General features: G+C 38.3%; 1 protein-coding gene across 3 annotated transcripts in view; it reads left to right on the top strand.

Moving 5' to 3' along the window:
* Positions 1–17,511, top strand: part of LOC113656207 (membrane-associated guanylate kinase, WW and PDZ domain-containing protein 2) — a 58,544-nt gene that overhangs the window by 14,494 nt on the left and 26,539 nt on the right. For all 3 annotated transcript variants that reach the window (XM_027167327.2, XM_027167325.2, XM_027167328.2), the window contains 4 exons: positions 1,939–2,228; positions 4,134–4,250; positions 12,297–12,416; positions 13,692–13,865. In XM_027167327.2, coding sequence (XP_027023128.2) covers positions 1,949–2,228; positions 4,134–4,250; positions 12,297–12,416; positions 13,692–13,865 — 691 coding nt within the window. In that variant the 5' untranslated portion in view covers positions 1,939–1,948. The remainder of the gene's footprint in view (positions 1–1,938; positions 2,229–4,133; positions 4,251–12,296; positions 12,417–13,691; positions 13,866–17,511) is intronic.

Below are 17,511 nucleotides of genomic sequence, written 5' to 3'. Positions count from 1 at the left end.
CTCACACTTGTTTATATTGTAGGGCCAGCAAAGGCTTGAAGTGACAGCAGTGTTCTCATACTGTCATGTCTCTAGTGTCTCGTGGCAACTGTACCAGCCCCTCATGCTGGTGTGGCCAACTGTCACTTTACAACGATTCCCTCCCTCACAAAGGCTAAAAGTCCTTCAGCACTGCAGCATGTCACACTGTTTGAGAACTCATGATGCCTCAGAAATGGACGCTTCGCTGAGTTTGATACATCTTGCTGAGTCACTTGTGGCATTTTCTGTGTAATTGGGTGGCTGCTATAAGCCAAATGTCATCCTGTTTTACAGGAAATGAAAATGCTAGACAAATTTTACAGCCCACTATACAGTACTTGATGGAAAAAAACATTTTACATCAGTTTAACATAAGGTTTTCTCAGAGACTTTTCTTTTTACCTTTACACGTACATTTACAGTATGCAATGTTGACACTACTGTCCTGTTTGCATAACTATGTATGGTTGTATTTTTCAAACACTAAACATCTCATAATGTGACATAGGTTGGACTTGCATTAACAAATAAGTGCTCAAGACCATCTGCTTTCTTTTCAGTGGTTCACTTATCCAGTGGCACAGAGGTACTATGTTATGAAGTCGGCAATGGAATGATTTGCTATTATGTACTTGCTCCTTGAGACTGGTTTGAAAGAGCCAAAGAAAAAATATTTAAAAAAAATAAAATATCTTGTAGGCACACCTTGTGAAATCATGGGGCGAAACTTTCAGGTACAATTAGGTCATGATAAATCTCGATAAACACTTTAAATAAGTGTTAAATACCAGGGAAGCAGCAAACTTATGCAAATTCTGCATCTCTTGCATTCAAGGTAGGATAATGCAAATAGTATGAAGATAGCATAAATGCATTCAGATCATTTTAACCATCTGTATGCTCAGTAAATCAATATAAGTGGATACCAAAACCAGGTCTGAATATGAACAAAGCCTGTGGAAATATTTTACAATTAAAGCCGGCGTATGGACAGATCAAAGCAAACAGTCGTCACTTTCATTTAACATTTATTTTTCTATGACTGGTATTGAATTCACCGTAAAAAAGAAAGATCCAATGTAATTTTTTTTTTAATCCCTTAAAATGAATCATGCTCAGGGAATTTATATTTCGACCATGCACAGTAGCATGATACTTAATGTAGGATTAAGGTCAGAATTCTGCCAGACGTAGCTGAAGAGTAAATAATAGAAACGTGTCCTGCATATTTAGTCTTGGTAGTATTCTTGAATTATAAATTATACAGCTTATGAGGAATAAAGTGCAGGCGGTGTTAATTCCACCCCACGCAGAGTGCACATCTGCTGAGTCGTCTGCCAAGCCCCAAACGTGCCTCTGAAAATGCATGCAAATGAGAGAACTCTCTGAAGTGCTGGTCGGCACTGACATTGACCCCATGGCTTATGTATTTTTATATAAAGGTTAGCGCTCCTGGCTTTTGGCTTTAGGAGATTTTTAAGATAAGATAAGATCAAAAAATTATACATGGTTCATGGTCCATAAGATTGTATACTAAGGGAAACTAGCTGATTATCCATCCAACCATGCATTTAATTTATGTTCCACTTATCTTACACAGAGTCATATACAGTAGAGCCTTTCACAAGGGGTTTCAGGAAACAAAGAGGGGGACACCTTGAATGGGGTGCCAACCCATCGCCAGGCACAATCACACACATACCTATTCACACAATTTGCCAGTCAACCTACCACACACGCCTTTGGACTGAGGGAGGAAACAAAAGTACCTCCAGGAAACTCACAAACAAAAAGGGGAACATGCAAACTCGAATGGGGAATCATAAAGTATGCCCAACCCTGGAATTTTAATACAAATGTTTCGGGATTTAATTTAAAAACAACTCTTTTTTTTTTTTCCCCTCCCTTTTTTCTCAGTTCGATTACCATGGCTAAGGTGGTTGGGAAGAAGCTGCACTGGCGCTCCAAGGTGCAAGAGAGCTTCGTTCCTCTGTTGGGTAGCTCAGGAGAATTGGGTGTGGCCATCGGAGGCGGCGCAGACTATGGTGAGTTTCCGTTTGTCACAGCCGCGCCGGGAGGTGGAATCACAGTCGACGAAATCATTTTGGAGATCGGTGGGACACCTGTTCTGGGAATGACCTTAGGTGACGTACGTGGAGTACTCAACTCCTGCCCGCATCCGATTCGGATCAAGACGGTTACACCAGGTAATACACAAATTTACACAGTCGTAAATTATTCACACTAAAACTCAGTAAATTATTCATTGTTACCTTGGACCCACATTTAACAGGCTGAATTTGATTAGACTCTTCTCACGTTTGGTTTTATTGACCAGTCCATCTTTGTGTGCAGCTGGACAAAATAAGCAGGAGTTTGTCTGCATCTTTCACCAAAGTCATCTATTCCTCTTGTTCACCCTCATGTAGTTACTGCTGCAGCAGTTATGTTTGCGCAGAACAATATTTTACACCTGACCGTGACTCCCCGCTGCCCTCTCAGTTTAGATTGATTACCAGCTCTTCCTCAGTGGTCCTCTTTATCTCGTTCTCTCTCGCTGAATAAATCTATCACCATCGCTTACTTCTCTAGTCCTTGGTCTAGAGTTTACACTAAGTTTTGAAATGGTACCCCAAACTGTTGCATTACTTATAAGGTTACAATTAATGATCTAATCTTCAAGGCACAGTGTTTAGGAAATTAATACAGTACCTGACTGAAGAGTAAGCATCTGTAAGGAGAGAGTTCAGCAGTATATTCATTTGCATTTCCCAATCGAACAGAATGTGCTTAGTATTTCAGTTGTACTCATCTTTCAATAATCTCACCAGCCGAAGCGCATGCGGTCCATAAATGCTAAACATAAAGTATACGCTGTGGAAAAATTCCACCGATTCAGCCATATGGTGACAGGAAGCAGCCATGCACAACATGTTTATACTGAGCCAGCAATATGTTAATTAGGTAAGCTAAATTATCCCATCCAGGGCAAATGGTCAATAAATCACCCCTAATTAGCAGTTACAACAGCACGCAAATGTACAGTATGTATATAGTGTTTATGTTCAAGGCTATCACTGGATCAGGTTATCATCTGAACCTAGCCTGCTAGAGGACATTTATTTTTGTTGCTAAATTTGGTTAGTCTTTTTTTGTGTTTGGATCAATACGTATTGTCTCTGCTGAAATCTATCTAACAGGCTTGTTTTTTAGTCACAGTGACAGATTAAAAACAATTCATGTCATTGGTATGTTTTACACAGAAGCCTTCGTCGTTTGTATGTACTCGAGTTAACTAAGCCAAATAGACGAGAGTTATAAATCGCACATTTTAAACACCAAGGAGCTTTGGACAGAAGGCGTATCGTACGGTTTTCTGCGTGTGTGTGTCTGCGTGTGTCTGACTGATGTCAGCACTAATGTCCTCTCATGACTTTGAAATATGTTTTATTAGCAGAGCTTATGCTATTTCAGTGAGAGGCGGCGGGGTTGTCTCATGCCGGTTCCTGTCTGTCATTGTGACGGAGGGGAGAGGGATGCAGGTCATCGATTACAACCAAGCGGCTTGTCACAAGTCCATAAAGCACCGCAGTCCAAATGAGTAGTTCAGAGAAACCGAGCAGAGTGGCCGAGCAGATCGCATCTTTATTCCATTTATAGACCTGACAACATAAATTACTTCCAAGCTTATAAACAGTGGACATACTGTACATATTAGTTCCCACACTGGCTAGGTAATGATAATATCACTTCTGTCATGCCTGTCATATTTAGCATAAACGCTACCTATGTAGCCTACTATATGTGCTGTTATTTCTTTATCCTTGTTGCTATAGTGTGACATTTATATTTATGTAGAATTTTCAGCCACAAAAGCAGCTACTATAGCCAGTTGCTCATCAAGAGCGGTGACATAATCAACAGCTCTTGCATTCAAAGTCATCCAGTTGTGATGAACTGTCACAGTACCCTATTTTGAGATCTCGTGAATAAATAATTACAAACTGACTGTTTGTAGATGACATTTTTTAAACTTTTCCTCTCTCTCTCTCTCTCTCTCTCTCTCTCTCTCTCTCTCTCAATCTCTCTCTCTCTCTCTCTCTCTTGTACAGATTCAACACTGTGTAAGGATCTGCGGTTGTATCTGAGTAAATGTTTCACACCTGGCTGCATGGACAGCCAGCTTCAACAAGTCATACGGGAAAATCTCTATCTGCGTGCAGTACCATGTGAGTCTCTTTCTCAGTATACAGTATAAATTACAACAAGACTCCGGGATGCAAGGAACAGCATATTTAACTACTACTGAGATATCTTACCAGCACTCAGGTGCCTTTGTCTGAGCTATGAAAGTCACAGTAAAATACATCTCATGATGATGACAACTGTATACATGACAGACACAAAACAGTGACATTCACAGTCATGTTGTTTGTATATAAAATCTAACGCATACAACCTGCAGTTTAGGAGACTGCATAACTGTCACCTTGAAATTAGCTTTAATCGGTGTGAGATCCGCTCTTCTGAAAGCTGCTAATGACACCTTTGTAGAAGTAACACTGCAGAGATAGCAGGGAAGAGGAGGAAGAGGAGGGAGAGGGAAGAAAGGAAGAGAGAGTGAGTTGCAGCATTTTATAATCTAAAAGATCTGGAGCCAACCATGTTTCTGGTTTTTATGTTCCCTCTCTCTCTCTCTCTCTCTCTCTCTCTCTCTCTCTCTCTCTCTCTCTCTCTCTCTCTCTCTCTCTCTCTCTCTCTCTCTCTCTCTCTCTCTTGTGCCTGTGATTAAAAAATATCAACCTTATCTTTTGGTTGATATTTTGACTTTTAAATTCTCACATTAAAATGAAACACAGATTTGTGTTAGCTGTTACCGAAAAATCTCCAATTAAGTGGATGTAGTTTGGACAAATCCATCATCCGTTGACCGTTCTCACTCCCTCTTACTCTCGCTTTCATGTTTTTACATTTATGTACACTGTAATCTATTAGGAAAAATATGCTATACGGGTGGGAGGGACGGCATGTCCTGTCAATCACAGTGACATTAAACAATCATTGGTGCCTGTGAGCTCCTGTATGCGGAAGAGGGCAGAAAGCATTTACCACCACTGTGACACAGAACCAACATCAGAACGAAAAGACGCTACTTAATATAGGGATGACAAGGCATGAATCGATGCAGTCTAGGAAGAGGTACATGTTATATGTCACCTACGAGTTTGGTTAGTTTGCTGAAAGAGAGAAAAATATTTTTGACACTTTATTCCACTTTCAAAACTGATTCTAGTTACTTCCACTTGCTGAGGTTTTGAGGTCATCATCAAAATCATATGAAAAAGTGGAGCAGTTTAATGTTTACTTTGAGTTTTATTGTTTTTAGTAATCACAAATTCATCCTTTCAGAAAGCAGCCCCGACATTGACTAATTCCTGCACAATACATGTTTACTGACAAACACAATGACTTTTCTTAGACTGGCAGTTTGACTGAGTTGTTCTTTCTCTTTCTTTTTTTTAACACTAGGGAAATTTCTTGTCTGTTGGCATTCTAGTCTGTAAATACAGACTAGGTTCCCAACTACTAGGAGAATAGTGAAAGGTCAGGTGAGATCAGCTCGATGTAACATGGCAAAGGAGCCTGAGCAGTAATGAGCGACTGTGTAAATTATCGCCGTTATTTTTAGTGAAACATTTCATGGTCAAATGCAAAACAATCCAGGGTGAGCAACGGTACAGAAACCTACATCGTGACTAAGAAGCTGTAGACCGGATTTATCCTTATTCGTGTGAAGACTCAATAGAGAGACCACTAGGTCAGTCCAAGAGCACTAGAATTTATTGTATTTTACGTTGTTCACTTTTATTTATGCAGAATTGGGGAAGTGACACAACACAAATAAAGGAACACTGTTCAGATTATATTCATAATGAGAGTGTTGGAATTCAATCTGAAAGTCTTTTTAACCTTACCTTGCTTTGTGTGTGTGCGTGTGCGTCTGTGTGTGTGTGTATGTGTGTGTGTGTGTGAAGAAGTCACTCTGGTAATCTCAGGTTTATGCTGGGAAGTAGGTCATTTTGCCCACCGTCTTAAAAGCCCTACATTTTTTTGCAACACACACACACACACACACACACACACACACACACACACACACACACACACACACACACACACACACACACTGAGGTAAGCTTACAATTCTAAAGATTCTAAAAGCCTTATTGGATTTATTTAACAAACTTCTTCAACAATGGGGTTTATGGCGCATAACCTAAATTTCCCACAATGTAGTTTGAATACGAAGACACAAAATGGAAAAATGATCTCTGTCTATTCATTCGTTATCTTCTTTGTGATTGCCTCTTTCACTCTCTCACTCTTTCTCTCTCTCTCTCTCTCTCTCTCTCTCTCTCTCTCTCTCTCTCTCTCTCTCTCTGTATCAATCATTAATCTAACAATCTCACAGGTTGAATCTTACAATCTCACAGGTGGAGAATTCAGACAAACACATGCATGTGCTGAGACCACAGGCTACGCCGTCCTCATTTTTACTCCTATAGGAGTCGTCGCTTTCAGTCTAAGCAGGGATGAAGATGTGTTAGCGATGAAGTGGATTTCTTTTTCACCACAGCTGCATGCTTCAGCTCATGGATAGCATCTCTTAACACTGCTAAATTTAGTCTGGCAGACAAAAAAAACACTCGTTTCTCAGGAAACGTATTTATTCACAGCTGCATGGGGGGTTTTATTATGGAACTGATGGCAGAAATTAAATATGTCGCCTGTATTGCCGTGACACAACGTTAACTGTGTCACGGTGTGGTAATTATGTGCGTGAATCGATATTCTGCCATTATATTATAGCAAAAAATATACAGACATTTTCATCAATTTAACAATTAGCTACACCCATGTGCATAGACCTTTAAACATGTTTATTTATTTATTTTTTTTATCAGGATGAACCAGAGGCAATGTTTGTTTCCACTAAGCCAAGCAGACAGAAGGGCAGAGCTGCCTCAGGCTCGCTTCTCTGATCTGACTCGCCTTGGCTTGGAAGATCAGTGTAAACAAATTGGATGCGGTGCAGGGTGTGTTGCAGTAGACAGTGATAGGAGGGACAAAACCTCTAGTCCTTAGCAGTAAAGGAAATGTAGTGTAGTGAATAAAACAAGACAAGTATATGCTGTTATGGGGAAACAGTCATTCCCTCACAAGCCTCTCTGTTTTCTCTATCTTTTTCTTTTTTCTTTTAGAAATTATCTTTTTATTCATAAAGGCAGATTCACATCACATACATTAGTTACAAGTTTAGTCGTCCAAGTACATAGATGGAGATGGGTATAGATATTTTAGATGAGATTGTTCATATTGCCTTCCTGACATTTTCTTTTATGGACCACTACTTATTCCAGTTAGGAACCATAACAAAGCAGAACAGAACCGGGGTGCGCACCACCTCAATGAAGTGTTTTCTATGTCTTTAAGTTAATAAGAAACAATTCTGCTTGTAATAAATCTACCCTAATGCACAACGCAGTAATATGCAGTTGATCCTCGAAAGCATACAGATATCGAGCACAAAAGCTAACGGCTCATTTTGAGCGGTTTTTGGACGTACTTTTGTTCCACTCTGCTTGATACAAGAAGTGAGTGTGTTATCACCATCATCACAGTGTGCAAGACGACCACACAATTTCCACAAGTAAGTTCAAGCAAAATTCTCAGCCCATTTACTAGACCAAAAAAAACAAAAAAAATACTTTTATCTTGCACCAAAGACTTTGCCCTTGAAAAATGAAAACACGTTTATGCGTATTGTTTGCATTTACAGATTGTTTTTGCAGAAATCTTTTAGAATTTTTTTTTGCTAGTAATAAAGGATTTTCTGTGCTGGAAAACTCTGTGGTGTGAGAAAATTACTCAACAATTCTGAATTCTGGTCACAAGTCATATATAAGGGCTGAAATATACACATAGGAGACATTTCTTACACCAAGGTCATATCCACGGAAACTCTGAGAGTAATGTCCAAATATTTATCATGCTCCTGTGTTTGCGTGTGTTTGTGTGTGCGTGTGTGTGTGTGAGAGAGAGAGACATTCCTAGGTGAGGTTATTCTAGAAAACAGTGTCTAATCAGTCTTAAGTATCATGTTGCAAGATATGTTATAAAAACACAGAACTGCAGGTTGCTGCATAAATTGCTGAAGAGCATTTCCTAGATTCCTTACCCGGTCACCCTTTAGCTCTCATTAATCTACGGATTGTCGATAAGTGATGGTGATTAGTGTGCATACTGTATGTTCACATGAAGACATTATTCTTCTCTGTGTGGTTAAGGGATAATTCCATCCTCTGTTGCTTTCACTGCATCTTTTGTTTAGAAAGTCTTTCAATTTCAATTCCTTCCATCGAATGAGAAACTGATGCGTTAATGTAATTATGGTTCATCCATTCATCCATTCCTTTAAACCATGGAATATATTAATGAGAGATAGAGAGAGAGAGAGAGAGAGAGAGAGAGAGAAAGAGAGAGAGAGAGAGAGAGAGAGCTAGCTGTAAAAGTAGGGCATAAAGAATTCTAAGCAAATTAAGTCACAGTGAGGCATTTATCAATAATGCATGAAATGGAAAATTGAAATGTGGCCTCCATGGTTACTTTCCTAAACGACTCTATAGACAATACATTGCACCTTCTGCCCAAACGCATTTGTTTTGTGTAATTGCATTGTTGTGTAATTGAGCCTATATAAAGACGGAAGGTTTTGTGTCTCACTAACAGAATGCGTTTTTGTCCTGAGTCTTTGTGTGCCATGAGCATTTGGCCAGCTTTCTCATCACCCCAGCAGACACTAGCATCATCAGTGTGTCCTTCAGCTTTAACAAATACAAAGAGGGAAGGTAAATATTCTTCTACATGGGAATGATTTATAGAAGATAGCATAAGACCAGAGCTCACCTTACTTGAATGTATGGTCATGCGGTAAGGATGACATCAGCAACGACGCAGCCTCAATCAAAATGAAGTCGAGATGCTATCACACATGAAGCATATTTACTTTAAACCAAGAAATGCGAAATCTTTTTTTTTTTTAAATTAGCCCAATATGGGGGGGGCACGGTGGCTTAGTGGTTAGCACGTTCGTCTCACACCTCCAGAGTTGGGGGTTCGATTCCCACCTCCACCTTGTGTGTGTGGAGTTTGCATGTTCTCCCCGTGCCTCGGGGGTTTCCTCCGGGTACTCCGGTTTCCTCCCCCGGTCCAAAGACATGCATGGTAGGTTGATTGGCATCTCTGGAAAATTGTCCGTAGTGTGTGAGTGTATGAGAGTGTGTGTGTGCCCTGCGATGGGTTGGCACTCCGTCCAGGGTGTATCCTGCCTTGATGACCGATGACGCCTGAGATACACAGATACACTGGCTCCCCATGACCCGAGGTAGTTCGGAGAAGCGGTAGAAAATGAGAGAGTGAATGAATGAATGAATGAATGAGTAGCCCAATATGGCAGCCGTATTAACTGCACACTTGATTAACCAATTCATTTGCATTTTTGACCACTATGTGAAATAATAACTCTAACACTATGTGAAATAATAAGCTGAATACAGCAGTAGTTGTAAATTCATCGATCAATCAGAAAACTTGGGAAGGATCTGAAGATTAATACTTGGTCAATGGCTGACCGACAAGCTGCCACTGAGCAAAATAGCTACAAGAAGATAAAGTCAGCCAGTGAAGAAGGAAGGATTTGTTGTTTCAAAGCTAGCCCAGTTTGGTCTCTGGCGACCTTTCTGGCTGATTCAAGGTGCTCTCTGATCGCTTTATTTGACATTCTATTGTTAGCTAATTGTGCAGTACAAGTTACACAGCTCTGAATTTCTGAAGCCCAAACATTTATTTATTTATTTGTTCTTCATTTGCTGTATTTTCAGTCACCTCTGAAGATTTCATAAACTTGGATTTAATTGGAGTGTGTGTGTGTGTGTGTGTGTGTGTGTGTGTGTGTGTGTGTGTGTGTGTGTGTGTGTGTGTGTGTGTGTGTTATTAGCGCCAGATATTATGCTAGCAAATTAACTAGTGCAAAACTATTTAAGGCCTCTCCTGTCTTCAGTTAACTTTTTTCAGTGGGCTTGATTAACTTAAAATGTTTATTACACCTCACATAATATATTTATTTATATTTATTATGCAGAGTGCTGAATTTATTGTTCATTACACAAGCATATTGAATGTGGATCCTCAGGGTTATGTGTAGAAGATTTGAATTAAAGGCTCTTTTCCTTGTTATTCAGGAATGAAATGCTCCGTATTGTGAAACAATGTTATTTCCAATCGACCAAGGACACTGAGTGATAGCTCTAACTAGATGTTGTCATGGAGATCCTATTAAGGCTTAAGAGCAACGCTGTGTCATTCTTCTCCTTGCACAGGAAGGCATTTTTGCTTTTGACCCCTGCAGCCACATCATTAATTATTGATAATGCTACTAAATAATGATAATTAGAGACGTTTCTATTTTCTAGCATTCCGTTAATCAATGTTCAATGCAGACGGTGTCCTTCTACAAGAGAATGTCTTGTGCTGTAACTGAGAAGTATACACACACACACACACACACACACACACACGCGCACGCGCACACACACACACACACACACACACACACACACACACACACAGCTTTAGGGTCACTCAGCTTATTGGACAGGTGACCCATCATAGAACTTGAATGATGATTGACATGTGGTGGGTGTGGTGAGAAGCAGCTTGGTGGAAGAACAAAACTGAGCCTCTGGTTATGTGAGCTGAAGATGTCAATACACACACACACACACACACACACACACACACACACACACACACACACACACACACACACACACACACACATACACACACAACCCAATAAAGCTGAGGATGCAGCACCTGGGGGGCAAAGAGGACAAATAAAACTGAGATGATCAAGGGACCTAATTCGATTTTGAATTGTGAGGGATTGTGTGTGTGTGTGTGTGTGTGTGCATGTCAGGCAATGAGAAGGATAATAGAACAGAAGATTGATGGAGTGACAGTCTGTAACCGTTCAGACCCTGTAGAAATCCACTGAGAGACGACAGGATGTGTCAGAATGTAGGTGTTTGAACAGCATGATTAGACCGGATCATTTGCGGCATTGTCGTTACAAGCCTGCTCACCTGACAATCACGCAAACGATGTGAAAATACTGTAGGGTAAAAGGAATATAACGATTGTGTCATCCTTAGAGTTTCCCTAAGTGTGCTCTTTATAACCACGTTGTTTATTATGTATTTAATGCTACTGAGAAGGTCTAAGAAGATCTCTACACATTAAACCTCAGTAAAAATGATATGCATGAATGCGAAATAAGCCCTCGCTATCGCAAATACCTATCTTGGTGATTTGTTGTTGGAAACTAGTGTGTCTTGCTTTTAATTCATTTGTTTATCTTCAGTATGCTATTTATCTTGGTCAGAATTTTTATGGCAGTACTGAGAAACTGCCTGTTTTAAATGACGTCTAGGTCAGTGTAATTGAAACTACAGTATATCATTTGAATATATCAGTGAAATTATATGAATTGAATCAATATAATCAGAACCATGTAACTGGAATAAGCAATCCAAGGGATATTTTGTAGTTTAAGAGAGCTAAATGTGATAAGATTTATTCAAATGTGGAGGTTAGGGTGGGTTTCTGATCAAGAGAGATGAGGAAGGAATAAAGAATAATTCTTTCTTTCTCTCTCTCTCTCTCTCTCTCTCTCTCTCTCTCTCTCTCTCTCTCTCTCACACACACACACACACACACACACACACACACACACACACACACACACACACAGAGGAATACACACACATAACCACTGGAGTAAGCTTACAATTCTGAAGGATTGTGCATAGCTAAAAATAAAGTCTTATTAGACTTATTTAAAGAACTTCATAAACAATAGGGTTTATGGGACTCTGTAAACAAATACAAAGACACAAAATGGAAAAATGATCACTATTTCTGTCTGTTATTCGATTCTCACTCTTTCCTCTCTCTGCACTATTAATCATAAATCCAAGAATAATAATTTAATCTCATAAAGTGATTAACACAATAATCAATACAGATAATACAAGACCAAATCTCACACTGTCATTTCATACACCTAAGGTCTGAACTTGAATGTAAACACGTAAGCCTCACACATTTTCTATGAATTTATCTTCTTCTTTTTTTTTAATTATTATTATTTGTAGGTACAACCAGACAGCCTCGAGATGGAGAGATCTCAGGAGTGGATTATAACTTTGTATCTGTCGAAGAGTTCTTCTCTCTAGAGGAGTCAGGAGCTCTGCTGGAGAGCGGCAAATTCAAAGGTCAGTCATTCTGATTCATGACGTTGCACCTAACTTTAGACACGATGCTGACAGGAATTTTCAAAATAAATGAGTTTATACTGTTACATTTCAGACTCCATATGAGGTCTTTTGATACTGGCCTCATTCTGACCTTATATAATGAGCATGGCTGCTTTCGACAGAAGTGACCCATGAATTAATCAGACATTTCCATTGTCTCTCCAACTTCCTCCAGGACTTTATATATTTTTAATAGTAATGCACATTTAAAATTTCTGGCGCCCAATAAGCCATTACTTAGCAATTAAAAAAATCCTCAGTGTTATCTAAGCATCAATTTTCATCCATCCTGTGAAACTGCAGAACCACTGTCACATTTCACAGTATATATATATATATATATATATATATATATATATATATATATATATATATATATATATATATATATACCAATGAATTCTCAAGCCTTTAAGCAATTTAATATTCAGCGCCGGTATTATGGGCCATGTAACGCACACAGGGAGTAGAGGTGAGTTATGGCTCTCTGGGGCAGGATCTCCTCCCTCTCCTGATTATGAGAGTAAGGAGTATTAGCATAAAAGATGCTGCAGCATTTACCCAGCACCATAAACGTCATTCTCACCTTGTCAGACCGGCCCAGGCCTTGATTTATGCTTTGCTAGCAAGTTGCTCTGTCAATAAATCATCAGCATTACGCAAGAGCACAAGAAGAACTGAATATGCAGTTCAGTGCAGTCTTGAGATGAAAGTACTTTAAAACAGTCTGCAACTGCTTTCGCCGTGTTTTTGTTTCGTTTTGGAGTATACTGGTTTTAGACAAAAGGTGCTACAGCCACAATTTCTTGTATTGATTAGCTAGTACTATAAATATCAAGTCCCCAGATTCAGCAAACATCAGCTTTGTTAGAATACAGTAAATGCATATTTCCTGTGCTCTAAACCGTATCACAAACATGGTTATATGATATAAGAACTTGCAGAATCAGCATTCTTGTGTTGATATCAATCAAACATATGATGTGTCATGCACTCTTATTCCTTATGCACTATTACAGTATGTGAAAATGTTTCTAACGCTTTTCTTTCTTTTTCTCTTACTTGTTTATTAAAAGCATTTATGATTGTGTAAGTGATATAAAATTTGATATTGATTTTGAATTTAATGCATGTTGTTATTGGCTAGATGCCATAATAGCTCTGCAAATGTGTTAACTGTTCCACTGGTAAATAAACCACGTACACTTCATCTCCACATTCATTCTTCCTCAGGGAACTACTACGGAACCCCTCGACCAATCCACATTGGTCCCGACAGCCCCCCCATCACCTACCAGGAGCACCGCAAGCTTCTAAGGAACTTCCGCACACGCAGCAAATCCATCAGTAACCTGGAGAAAGCGGCAGAGGAAGGCTACAATAGTGAGGGAGACTCTGGGCTATCAGGTAGGGAAGGAAGGATGGAAAGAACAATTCATATTTCTTTACAATTCTCTAAATGAAATGGCATTCACATGACAGTGATGTGAAATACATGATACTAGACCAACTTAGAACAAAACATGACATACTGATTTATAAAGCAACATATAAGTAACTCTGTGTTACTTATATTTATGATACAAATTCTCTTGTTCTCTTGTTGGGAGTATGTGGTTTAGTGTAATGACATGTTTGAGTATATTTAATTTATATTACTTTTAGTTTAACCCCAGAAGACTGTAAGCCAATTAAAAGACAGGATGTGCAAATTTCAAATAATTTAAATTTCGAGACCCAATCACCAAAGTTTCCACTCATGCCATATTTTTTGCAGCAGCAATGTCTGAGGCAGTGAAGACAGCCTTGGAGCAATTTAAATGCTTCAAACGAAACAGATGATAATGATTTGCAAAGCCAAAACTTCTGGAGATAGTTAGCTATTTCGTGGCTCAACATCCATGTAGATGAGCTATTAAATAGCTGAGGGAGCTAGATGAGCTAGTCAGATAGTAGAAAAGCACAGTATTAAACTTTGCTAGATAGCTAACTATAAAGCTAGTTAATGAAACCCCAACACCATTTGGCTAGTTTTGCTACCCAGCTAAAATGACTTTTATTTATATATTGTAATTTATGTGAATAGTTTTTCGTCAGATGATTTCTTTCCACCTACTTGAGGCATTTTCTTTTGCACAAGTGAATTAGCACTACAGCAGCAGAACATATACACAAGTGAGTAGGCTTTGTACTCTGCATACTAATCAGTTATTCACCTTAAAACATGTAAATCAATAACTGCTATGAGGAGCTAAAACCTCTAAAGGCTGCATAACTTACAGTTAATTACATGAAAAGTGTGCAGTGTTGTAATGTAACGGAGTACAAATACTTCGTTACTGTACTTAAGTAGAAGTTTCACGTATCTGTACTTTACTTCGCTATTTAAATTTATGTCAACTTTCACATTTACTCCACTACATTTCCTAAATAAAATGTGTACTTTTATTCCGTTATATTTCCACTAAGCATCTTTGTTACTCGTTACTACAAAATAAAACCAGGAGAAATGTGTGTGACTGCAATAAGGGAGCTTTGGCCAATCATTGCTGTTAGATTGCATTACGCGCGTCCGCACGCTCTGCGGAGATGCACAGGAACGCGCAGCGTGCACATGCAGTCAGAGCTGGAGGCTTTTATCTATAACGTTAATCGGCGGAAAGTCGCGAAGACGGCAACCAAAAGCAGTGAAATGTCACTATTCTTATTACCAGAGTTGTAGCACAAACAAAATAATTAATGCAAACAATCCATTCAATACTAAATAAAAATAACATTTATTGATTTGGTCTTTGTTTTATGAATATTTGTTTATTAATGACTGCATTTATTGGACACACTGTTTGTAGAGAATGCACACATACATGAACTGATCTGATTCAAGACTGGCATCATTACATCATGCATAAAATTTTGGTGTCCACTTTTGCCATTTAAATAATACCATAACCATTTGCCTTACTATGTAGTCATATAATATATAATATAATACTCCTTGTTTTAAATTCTCACTGAGGGCTGAAATCCCTAAAGATGAAATCCTAGAACCGCCCCAGGTCTTATCCCTACCGAAAATAACTGAAATTTTACTTTATACATTTACATCAAATACTTAAGTACATTAAATATCAGAAAATGACTTTTGATAATTAAGTACAGTAAATATCAGATACTTTAAGACTTTTACTTGGGTATTTTTCTAAAAGGTGACTTTCACTTCTACCAAAGTCTTCTTCTAGTACGATACTTGTACTTTTACACAAGTATTGCTTTCAACACTGCAAATGTGTTGACTGGGCCATCGGAGTCTGGAGCACGTTTTAACTTGCCATGTTATAGTGAACTTAGCAACTTGAGAGACACTGTATATCTAACTAGCAAAAACAAAATGCTGTAATCACTTGGGTCGTAACTCAAATCCAAATCTGGATTTTATTGGTCTCATACACAATCATACACATTATACCATGCAGAGAAATTGTAAATAAATTTACATTGCGTTGTTTTGTCTGCAATGTGTATTTAAAAACCCTCTGCATGATTTCTCTTAAATTTACAAATAAAATTTTGTTCTGGATTTTCAGTTAACCGGCCATTTGTCTGCTACCTAAAATAGTTACAGACTAAAACACGAATTTTAATGCTAGTTATATTTGTCATAGAATGCTGCATTAATTACTGTAGTTATGTGTTACAGTTTGGCTACATTGACTGTGTGTGAGATTATAATAATTTGTGTCACTGAATTTTTACTTTATGGCCAGATTCAGATAGCACTTTTAAAGTATCCAAACAAAGCATAATATTTGCATATGTGCATTTGTGTGTGCATGTGTGTGTGTGTGGAGAATGGGTTATGTCTGCACTGGGAGCTGTATAATTATCCTGGAATTGAGGGGCAGCTACAGCTGTTCAGGTCCCAGATGGGGATGCTTATGGTCTAAATTAATGAACCTGGAATAAATTTGATATCACGGGGCCATATTACTTGCGACACTGCTTGGATTTTCACCTTTTGTCTTTGTTAATAATGTTAACTATATATTATATTTTACACTTCACAGTTGGCCAATGCAAAATTTCAACCTTAAAGATTAAGGGAAAAGAAGCATTATATAACACAATCTGTAATATATACATGGTAGACGTCAGTTACAAATGGGGTCGTGTCATTGTACTTCAAAGGGAACCCTAACAAAGCTCTTATTTATTGTGTTTAAAATGGTTCCTTACTCATCATCACCTACTTTGGTTCTGTTGCTTAAAGACACAAACATAATTAACTAATGTTCTTTTCATGCATTTCATGCATAATGTTCTTTTCATCATTTGACCTGCTCCTTTCTTATTATAAAAAGAATCTGAAATTTTGCCCTCGTAACTGACTATATTTACCACAGAGAGTTATGGGTGCATAGCAATCAGACCAAACAGCACATCATATTTATGCTAGGATACACTGTATATTACCTGTCATGATGCACTAGATATTCTTTGTGTTTTCATAACGGACTACAACATGTCAAATCCAGTGCCGTTCACTAAAAGCTGTTCACTTTTAGTACTTTGGTGTCAGAACTGATGTGGTAGCATCAGGTAGCAGTGTATTTGAGGTCAGTGAGCAGGGAACCAATCCAAAGATCTGTTTAAATATGTAGTACAGAAAGGTAATAGTTATTTCTTTAAATAGTTAATGTAAAGGTTTCTGACAATGGGAAGTGATTTCTATCAGTTTATCTCAATATTTATATTAGGTCTATGCTCTTAGCTTCAGCAGGATGTTGAAATCTGTCACCTGACTAATATAGGATTCACAGCTGATTGAGGTTTTGGGAAAATTCTGCTATGTAACTCAACCCCCCTTTTGTACAGTGTTATACTACTTGAACAAAACTTCTTTTTGTATGATTTCAAAAGGATTCATTTACTGAGCAATCAGTTATTCTAAGATTACTTCTTGATGATGGTTATTACTAAATTATTATGCCTAAATTATTTAATAAATCCTTAGTGAATTTAACTTTTGGCTAAAACTGTCCATTCGACTGTTTGG

The sequence above is a fragment of the Tachysurus fulvidraco genome, chromosome 14, assembly GCF_022655615.1.
Source record: "Tachysurus fulvidraco isolate hzauxx_2018 chromosome 14, HZAU_PFXX_2.0, whole genome shotgun sequence".
In the NCBI taxonomy this organism is placed as follows: Eukaryota; Metazoa; Chordata; class Actinopteri; order Siluriformes; family Bagridae; genus Tachysurus; species Tachysurus fulvidraco.
Note: the sequence above shows the minus strand (reverse complement) of the source record. Positions and strands in the feature narration are given on the sequence as shown.